This window comes from Nyctereutes procyonoides, unplaced genomic scaffold, assembly GCF_905146905.1.
Source record: "Nyctereutes procyonoides isolate TBG_1078 unplaced genomic scaffold, NYPRO_anot_genome, whole genome shotgun sequence".
NCBI lineage: Eukaryota > Metazoa > Chordata > Mammalia > Carnivora > Canidae > Nyctereutes > Nyctereutes procyonoides.
In genome coordinates, this window is record NW_026575125.1 from 113,141,928 (window position 1) to 113,152,636 (window position 10,709).

A 10,709-nucleotide genomic window follows, 5' to 3' on the forward strand; every position below is an offset into this window, starting at 1 on the left:
TTAATGTCCAATGTTTATAATATGAGGGCTGGGGTATAAATTTTCAATTGGCTTGTGAGGCCAATAGGGATACTTCTTGTCTAATTTGGTTTCTGGGAAGACTTCATTCAGGTCCTCAATGGTCATCTGATCAAATGGAATTATGTTCTTCATCTTCTCCAGCTCTTTTTCATATTCTTCAATCTTGGCCTTTGAGTGGGACAAAAACTCAGCACAGCTTTTCACATCTTCTTTTTCTTCAGCATCCACCTGGACAGTGTATTTATCCTCTGGCACAGGAACCTTCAGGGCATTAAACTTCTTCTCAAAGTCATCTACCAAGTCAGCCTTTGCCACATTGGCCTTGTAGTAAGCCCAGTTGATAGCAGGTGGTTTCTCAGGAAGAGTAGCCAACCTGGAGGTAAGCATCTCATTCCAGGATTTCAGGGAGTTGGCAATGGCCTTCTGGTTTCGGGGTATGATCTCCCCAAGAGCTACCCAGTCAATGGTTTTTAGAGCAAGTTTTTGCCCAGCCATCTTGAGATCCTTCACCGACCCCGGCGGCCCACCTGTTATTAATCTTTTTAAGTAATGATTTCTTAATGTTGTAATTGTTCTTTTGATCTATATTTCTGTCTTTCTATTACCTCCCTTCTGGTTTCTTTTGCATTTACTCTGTTGCCCTTTCTTCCAGCTTGTTGAGCTAAACACATAGCTTATCTGTCCTCAATATTTTATTTCTGATAACAGATTTAAAGCAGTAAATTTCTCACAACACTCTGTTCGTTTTATGTCACAGATCTTCTAATTTAAACGGTGTTAGGACTATCTCACAATTTTTAATTATTTCCTCTTTAATCCAATCATTTAGTATGATTTTAGTTTCTAAACATTAGATTTTTAAGTTATCCTTTAAAAATCTAAGTTTAGTTTAGTCAAAGGACATAGTCTGTAGGATAATGATTCATCAAGCTTTTTTAAGGCTTTCTTTGTGAACTTGTACATTGTCAATTTTCAGGACTGTTCCTTGATTGCTTCAAAATAATGTGTATTATCTGTTTGTTGAGGGTAAGTTTTCTATAAACTGGTTTGTATTTATTGCTTTTTTTAAATTTAAATTCAATTAGCCAACATATAGTACATCATTAGATTCAGATGTAGAGTTCAGTTATTCATCAGTTGTGTGTAACACCCAGCGCTCATCACATCACGTGCCCTCCTTAATGCCCATCACCTGGTTACTGTATCCCCCCACCAACCTCCCCTCCAGCAATCCTCAGTATGTTTCCTATAGTTAAAAGTCTCTAATGGTTTGTCTCCCTCCCTGGTGACTTCCCATTCATTTTTCCCTCCCTCTCCCTATGATCCTCTATGCTGTTTCTTATATTCCACATATGAGTGAAACCACATAATAATCTTTCTCTGATTGACTTTTTTTGCTCCGCATAATACCCTTCAGCTCCATCCACCTAGATGCAAATGGTAAGTATTCAACCTTTCTGATGGCTGAATAATATCCCAGTGTGTGTGTGTGTGTGTTTGTGTGTGTACGTACATACCACATCTTCTTCATCCATTCATATGTTGATGGAATCTTGGCTCTTTACCTACTTTGGCTATGTGGACGTTGCTGCTGTGAACATTGTACTTATTGATTCTATTATTCATATCCTCTTTCTCTGCTTTTTTTGGGGGGGGGAGCTTTCTCTTTTGATTTCTAGTTGCCTGGCATAACTATTTCCATCCCATCGTTTTCACCCACCATACTTGTGATAAGGGCCTCACTTTGTCAGCATTCAGCACCTTACCCACTGATTATCTAGTGGGACAGATGCCTGAGCCTAAAGACTTTGACATATCTCCATGTGATCGTCCTAGGCAGAACCTTCTCTGCAAAGCCCTAGAATATCTACAAGCATTCTCTGGACCCCTAGTAAGTGTAGAAGTCCCCCTACCTACATTCATACTTTTGGGGAGTAGAAATGAAACAATTGAGACTTCCCCTAGGTGGGAAATTTTATTTATTTACTTGTTTGTTTGTTTGTTTGTTTGCTGGGAAATTTTAAATCACAGTTCCTTTAGATCTTTCACATCTTTACCTTTAATATTAAATATGAACTTTTAATGAACAGAAAGTGCATGGCTTTGCTGTCTATTCAGGTAGTTGAGATATAAGAAGAGTTCAGTAAATGCTTGAATGAGTAAGTGAATGCCACATAGATGCATGAATAAGTGTATAGGCAGCTTATAGGCAGTGATACTACCATTACTCTGAGGCACTAAATGTCAATGTTCACAGTTATCTGTAGTTATTGAGAATTATCTTCTTTTGCTTAAACATTTAATTAACAGTGATACTCAAATATTTATACATGTCAATAAGCCATTGGAGTTTCTTTAAAGTGCTAATCATGTCCTTTCCTTTGGCATTTTTGTCCTTAATTTCTCCATTTGTATAAAAAATTATTCTTTAAATGCATAAATCTCATACTATATTATGTAAAACTGTCTTTTGTCTGTCAAGTGTATCAAATATATTGCCCGATTTCTCATTTGTCTTTTGAGAAATGTGTTTATCGTCTTTGTCCTGTAGAAATCTTTAATTTTTATCTAATCATATTTATTTGTCTTTTTCTTTATGGCTTATGATATGGTTTTAAAAATACATTGATGGGAGCAATTATTGATGATTTGGAGACACTGAGGCTTATTGTTCTTTCTTGTAAAACTTTTAGCAATCCCTTCTGGTATTTCCAATACCTTTTAAGCACTTTTTTGCCTTATGTACATATGTTTCTTATGGCATTTTCCACAAATTTTAATGTTTTATTGTAATTGTCTGTCTTTAATGTTAAAAGCAGGTAGATAGATGACATTTCTACAACCACCCCAGTGCACATATGAAAGCATAGCTAATTGATTATGCCATACTTTCCTGCTGCAGCCTCAAAATCCAGTTAAATACATTCTAGCCAGTCCCTAAAAATGGACAAGCATTGATTAATATGTATACATTATACATATATACTTGTCTGTTGTCAGTAAATCAATGGCCTGTGGGCCAAATTCAGCTTGGCTGCCTGATTAGACAAACAAGCAAAAAATCATATACACATTCATGTATCTATTTTCTATGGCTAATTTCATGCTACATGGGCAGAGTTGAGTAGTTGCAATAAAGACCATATGGCACACAAAGTCAAAAATATTTACTATCTAGCTCTTTCACAGAAAAAAAAAACAACAACAACATTGCCCACCCAAGACCTTTTCAAGGGCGGGGTTTGGCTTTCATTTATCTGTGTATTCCTGCAGGCCACAGCATATAGTTGACCCTTAATATAATAAGGCATCAATAAGTAAGTTGAAAATTAGTAAAATAAAACATTTCCAATGAAGGCATCACTGTTGAGCACTGTATAATAACCATACCATTCTCTCAAATAACATCAAATTTCTCCAGTATTATTACTGTACGTTTCCTTCAGGCATTATTCTGATTTCTTAAAGTAAAAACATGTCTTAAAATAGAGATGGGGACTAAGGTTAGAATCCTGTCACTCTTCAGGCTAGGTTTCCTGTTCCAGCTGTGACCTTAGGCCATGAAATTGAAAGTTAATTTAAGTTGTCTTTGTTCTTTATTTTTAGGAAGGTCAATTACTTATTTTCAGAATGAGTAAGACTTATTTATCAGTGTCAATTCCATCTATATTATAAGGCAGTAAAATGGATTCTACGTGCAAATTCATAGGAAGCCAAATAAAGCATAGAAAGGTCTTGTAGAGGAATTATGATCACTCTTTCCAGATAAAATATAAGGATCTTGCTATATTTCTGTGTGTTCTGCTCAAAATGTTTTCCTAATATTTTCTACCAATAATTTGTGTCAAATTATGCTGTTTTATAAATTTTTTCAGTCGTCATTTGAAACTAAGCACACAGTAGGTACCCAATAGATATTTGCATAAAGAACATGAGAGTCTCCTAACTCTGGGAAACAAACAAGGGGTAGTGGAAGAGGAGGTGGGCGGGGGTGGGGGAGACTGGGTGACGGGCACTGAGGGGGGCACTTGATGGGATGAACACTGGGTGTTATGCTATATGTTGGCAAATCGAACTCCAATTAAAATATACATATAAAAAAACAAAAAATAAAGTGGCCTGATAAAGTGTTCTGGAAACCAGTATGAAATGGGATTGCTACAAAGAAAGAATATTTAGAAATGTTGATGTTATCTAACCCAATATTTACAATTAGGTCTTTCTGGAACCTGAACTAACTTTTTAGATCCCAGAAGAGCTTTGAATAGTGAAATATCAATAAGTGAAATATTCTTTTTGCAGATAGTGCCAAGAAATAGAGTCAATATGCAACTGTCAGAAATGACATGATGTAATGATTAATGTTTCTTATTACTGGTGAAAAAAATATGTGCTCTCTCCCTGGGAAAGCAATTTTAGGATATGAGAAATTTGTCTTACTAAATATAAACTTAAGCCTGACAAAAATAATTTTTAGTAATATATTTATAAAAAAATCAATGAAAACATTGTTTTCTTCTACAGTCAATAATGTTGTACTTTCACATTTTACTTTCTTATTGTTTGTATCAAAATTAAATCAGTTTCAGGTTGGGTTGCTGGGCTAGATTGTCAGAGTTTTGCCCCCCCCTCTATTGTAAACAACTGTTAGAGTGACCTCTCCTTTATTATATTTTGTAATAAGGACCAAGTAAGATTTACAGAATACATTTAATGATTTTTTTATATTTGTTTGGGTCAATTTTTCTGGTTTTCCTTCTTTTTCTTTTGCAATTCTGCATGTGAAAATAGGTATCGTATAATTTTGAGGAAATCATCCATTAGACTGCATTTTCCAAACTTCTTAGTTTATACAAAATTAGTGGAACACAGCCATATCCATTCATTTACATAGTGTCTGTGGTTGCTTTTGTGCTAAAACAACAGAGACCTATATAGTCTGGAAAGTCTAAAATATTTACTACCTGATTTTTTTTTTACAGAAAATGTTTACTGACAGAAAAATGTTTACAGAAAATGTTTACTGATTTTAAAGATCAGAACACTGAATCTCAGAGAAGTTCAGTAATCTGCCCAGGTTCATACTACTATGTGAGTGAGAGTTGAGATTTAGATGCAGTCTCCCAGATTCTAGAGCTCCTGCTTATAACTTATACATCATAATGCCTCCTCATTTTCTGGTAGAACTATTATTGCCCTCCTACCCTTACCACTGGTCACAGTTTTTTCTTTTCCAAAACATTACATCATTTTATTTTCACTTTTTATAACTCAAATCTTGAGTCAGTACAACTGGTATTTGCCTACTTGGATAATTTTTTAGTTAGTTGCTATATGAAGTCTTAACAAAAACCTCCTAGGTTTTCCATAAAAAAGGACACTACTGGGCATCTGAGTGGCTCATTTGGTTAAACACCTGCCTTCGGCTCTGGTCATGATCCCAGGGTCCTGGGATGGAGTCCCACAGCAGGCTTCCTAGTAAGCGGGGAGTCTGTTTCTCACTCTCCCTCTGTCCCTCCCTCATATTTGCTCTCTCTCTCTCTCTCAAAATATATACATAAAACCTTTTTTAAAAAAGGACACTGATAAGGAGATTGGCAAAAGCAGAACCAAAATATATGATGGATCTGTCATACATACATTTTAAAAGTATAGCATTAGCTAGAGTTTTAATGAAGTGCACAATGGAAAAAATGACCCCTGATGTTTGTAGCAGCCATGTCCACAATAGCCAAACTGTGGAAGGAGCCTCGGTGTTCATCGAAAGACGAATGGATAAAGAAGATGTGGTTGGGCAGCCCAGCCCGGGTGGCTCAGCAGTTTAGCGCCGCCTTCAGCCCAGGGTGTGATCCTGGAGACCCCAAACTGAGTCCCACGTCGGGCTCCCTGCATGGAGCCTGCTTCTCCCTCTGCTTGTGCCTCTGCCTCTCTTTCTCTCTCTCTGTGTGTCGCTCATGAATAAATAAATAAAATCTTTAAAAAAAAGAATATGTGGTCTATGTATACAATGGAATGTTACTCAGCCATTGGAAAAATATGAATATACAAAATGCTGTTAGATAAATATGAATCTTACATTGAAAAACGAACTAGGGTGATAGAAGGGGAGGAGGGTGGGGGGGTGGGAGTGAATGGGTGACGGGCACTGGGGGTTATTCTGTATGTTGGTAAATTGAACACCAATAAAGAATAAATTAAAAAAATTATTTTATCTAAAAAAAAAGAAAAACCAAGATTCTGTTTTGCAAAAAAAAAAAAAAAAAAAAAGATTCTCCATATAACATTGTTTATGGTATCCAGAGGTTAATTTGAAAATATACTGTCTTTATTTATATATCTACATATCTGTCCAGTGATACATACATCTTGGTATGTATGTCCATGGGGATGATGAAGGAATAACCAGTTGCATAGCATGCGCAGGGTGTGTTCCAATGTTTATAGGAAAATAAACTATCCCATACCAGGCATTATAGTGGAATCTTTCCTTCTCTCTCCACTCCCTTCTTTCCTCCCTCCCTCCCTATCTCTGTGTCCCCCCCTCACCTGCATTTCATTGCACATGACAAATGTATTTGAATAAAACCCATGAAGTAGATACTGGGGGTTAAAATGGGATGTGAAAAGAAAGCTGTGTAATGGGAGATTATTAAATGTTGCATTATAAATCAGAACATGAGAGACTCCTAACTCTGGGAAACGAACAAGGGGTAGTGGAAGGGGAGGTGGGCGGGGGGTTGGGGTGACTGGGTGACGGGCACTGAGGGAGCTCTTGATGGGATGAGCACTGGATGATATGCTATATGTTGGCAAATTGAACTCCAATAAAAAATAATTAAAAAAATAAATCACTACTGGTTTCAATGCTTAAGCTATGAAATATTTTTATATAAAAACATGAAAAGAAAAATATGTTTTTCTGTATTGCTTTCTATGGCATATTGGCAAGGCTTTCAGCCTCTACAAATTCTAAAATTCCTCACCCGTGGAAATATGATATAGCACCTAGTCTTCCTCCTCAGATTATAGTAATGCTAAGAGTGTTTTGAAGTTTTCTACTCCCACTATTTTTTCTGTTTCTTCCAATATGTATTTGTTTTACTTTGTTACTCTGTTATTTTTCATTTTCCTTGAAGTTTTTGTCAGATGCCTGATAACCCTTGATTATCTGCTCATAGTTAAGGATAAAGGAATAAAATGATGTTTGGAAGTTCTGTGTGTGTGTGAATCTGGTTGACAGAATTTTGTTGTAAAATTACCCGAATGCTATTTTTTATTAAGGAATGCCACATTTTTTATATATTTATTTCATTCTTCTTTGATCAAATTTCATTAAGAAGAATTTTCTTATCTTCTTTCTAGATGGGTAAGGATCTGGCTGGCTGCCAGAGATTTGGGAGCAACACTCAGTGAGAATTAAGGGAGGAGAGCCAGGAATTCGCAGCATTTGATGTGCACGTGGTCCATGGTCATTTAACATCCCTGTTTTTTAGTACACATACCCTCAACTGTGCCTGGTATTTCCAGATAGTAAATCTATCAGGTATCTGCTAGAGCGGGACAGAGACAATTCCTTCGGGGCAAAGACTGGATAAGGTATCTAGAAATCTGGAAGTTTTCCAACAGTTTTTTACCTTTCTTCTTACTTTAGCATTTCCCTTTCATGCCCAGTAAGTACCTAGTGCTAATATTCCCTGAATCTGTAAGGATTCTGTAATGTCAAGCTGGTTAGTTCTCACTTTTCCTAAGGCCTGCTTGAGATTCAGCTTTCTTAGTTCTAAGCCAATTATCACTGGTTCATTTGCTTTCCAACTTCTAAAATGTTGTTGCTGTTTTATTCACTCCTGTTCTCTCTGTCCTTGTGGATCTTAGTGGTGTTTTCAGAGGAAGTGAAATTAGATGTGTATATTCAATCTACCATCTTATTATCTTATGCCTCTGGAGTAAAGCACCTAGGGATTTACACATTTAGGAAACCCAGAGTAGTCTTTGTGGCAGGGATTCAAATACATAAACTACATTTAATTTGGAAGTGAGATACATCTGAATTCTTTAAGGAATTAAATCAAAATATATACACAATGAAAGGAAATGCTTTTTTATTGCTCCCAGATTGTCATTTATCCTTTAATGAAATTGTGAAGGCTAAAAACATTTATTTTATATAGACTCTGTTCTTCAGATATTCAAGTAAGGAGCTTTGCCTCCGATTCATTAGGTTTATAAAATGATTAAAAAACCTACAGTCTCCCTTCTGGCAATAGGTTTGTCACTTCAAACAATTCCAAGTGAGGCAGGTATGATGATTACTTGGTGCTAATGGCATATTTTTGAATAATTTGAGATTGTTGGCCCTGTTGGAAACCGAGAGAAAGAGTTAAAGGAGCCTGGCTGCACAGTATGACCGAACAGGACAAAAGCACAAATGAACAGTATCAAAAGGACATTGTGTTCTGTTGGAATGAAATGACATGGAAAATACATTATGAACTATAAAAAAGTAATGACAACTGTTTTGCTAACAGTATGCTTATTTTCTCCAGTAACTCACTGCTGTTTGAATGTTGCCAGTGTTGAGGTGTCCAAATGATACCTAGGCATCCGAATTTCAACCTGTCACAGGCTCTTAATAAATTACATTTAACATAAAAGCAGAAAGATATAAAATTACTTGGCAGAATGGGTAATCTATCCTTAAAATTCCCACTATGTGAGAAAGAATAGAAATTATTTAAAAATAGGAACTAAAATTACAGTTCCTGAAAGAACGTAAAATATAAGTCAAGTCCTAAAGACACAACCAAGGATCTATATTATTGGAATGTGAGAGAAAACCATGAAGAGTGCAGGAAAACTGAAATAGAATGATAGTGGATCAATTTAAAAATGAGGTCTAAATTAGCCTCTTCTTTTGCAATTGTATTTATTTTTATAACCAATATTTAATGAGTATCTTGTTTATGCCAGAATCTGGTTGATGCCTGGATATAGATGAGAAAAATAATAAAAATGATCACTACTGTCTACTGAATGCGGATTATGCAACAGGATTTGTGGTAGGCAGACTATTAATATGCCCTTTCTTATTTATTCCTCCCAAGAACTTTGAGTGGCAGTCTATATGATCCCTAATGAGTTTTCTAATATTTATCAGTTAGAGTCTCCATAAGAAACAGAGAAGCTGTTCAAATTAGGATAATTTGTGGAGCAGGGTAGGTTTTTACAGAAACGAATTATAAAGGTTTGGGTAGAATAAAGAAGAACCTCGAAGGATACTGCAGGTACCTCAATTAGTAGTAGCAAAATTGTCACTACTTCTAGTGTGAAAGGACCTGGAAGGAGGAATAGAATTCTGTAAAGCTGTACTCCTTGAGAGTGACAGTGACAGTCTGTCTAGGGATACAGCCAGTCTGGCATTACCCACATAACAGATCTCACACTCCCTCCTTCAAATCTCTTCCTTGGGGTTTTCCGTTAACTAAACTCCTCCCCAAACCAAATGAGTACGTTTATGTATTTCATAACAGTCAGCCCACCAGGCAGAAAACAGAATGGAAGAAGATAGAGAATGGATATGGAGGGAGCTACATATCCAGCACACAAGGCCACACAGTAAGTGACACTTGCACCATCTGAACCAGGCATAAAGGATATTCATGGGTTTCTCATCAAGTATTTCAGTCTTTCACAGTTCTGCCTTGATAAGATAGTAATTTGGTGGGGGAGACATTCTTGTCAACAATTACAATACTTTTACAAGTGAAGTGATCAAGTTTAAGAAGATAAATTGGTGATTTTGAGACACGCCTGCTTCTAGCTTATACATTTCCAAAGGCTAATGTCTTGCTGTGACTCTAGACTTTACCAGGATTCTGGAGTCTACTTTAGTTTGAAGCTTCTAGGGACCCTATAATGAATTAGATATTTCAAGGAGTTCAATATCAGGTGTGAGATTATATATTTTTATACACCTAACTATAACGCAAGCGTCCACATCTCTAGCAATTGCAAGACCAATGCCCTGTGGTATTACAGACAATGAAACTATTAGAATATTACTGTAGGTTGGAGGCATAAGGAAAGATTGTATAGAAGTGGCATTAAAATAGGAATAGGAGATTCAGAAAGTACTCAAGGCTACCTTGTTCTGAAATTGTAGAAACTACCAGGGAAATGTCAACTCCTAGAGCATGCCTAACCTACCTGTTACCTCGCAGATCTGGGACCACGGTCTGATATCCAAGAACTTGATCGATGGGGGGTCACAGAGATGGAATGATTCTAAGAACTGGCTGCATTAGGCCTCATCTAAGGTAAAACAAAATTCTACTGGGGGCTTTTATTGCTTTTGGCAACATTTTCTCATCTTTAACTGAAAGCATTAACGTTTTTCTTCTAGCAAAGCAATGTGTCATCAAGATGAAGTTTTTGTTCCCCAAAACACATTTTACTGAACTTTGTGGAACTAGAATAAAAGTAGGAGTAGAAATTCAATCACCATTCAAGGCAGAGTACAATTTTTATTACCAAACTTCATTATTCATATAAAACCTCACTCTAATTGTTCCTCAGTATGCTTTTGGAACTCAGCCAGAAGGTGAGATTTTAATATAGATACCGACACCACTACTTTATTTTATCTTACTGTTTTTAGAGAGGAGGAGGGGAGAGAATGAGAGAGAGAGAGA

The 10,709-nt window shown here is 36.3% G+C and overlaps 1 protein-coding gene across 1 annotated transcript; it reads right to left on the reverse strand.

Moving 5' to 3' along the window:
* LOC129518121 (ATP synthase subunit d, mitochondrial-like) lies at positions 1-523 on the reverse strand. The gene has a single exon (XM_055338133.1). The coding sequence runs from the start codon at positions 514-516 to the stop codon at positions 1-3; it is 516 nt and encodes a 171-aa protein (XP_055194108.1). The 5' UTR covers positions 517-523.
* Positions 524-10,709: the final 10,186 nt, after the last annotated feature.

Excerpts from the sequence above, each read along its gene's own strand:
- LOC129518121 (XM_055338133.1), bottom strand. The coding sequence starts at position 516 with ATGGCTGGGCAAAAACTTGCTCTAAAAACCATTGACTGGGTAGCTCTT.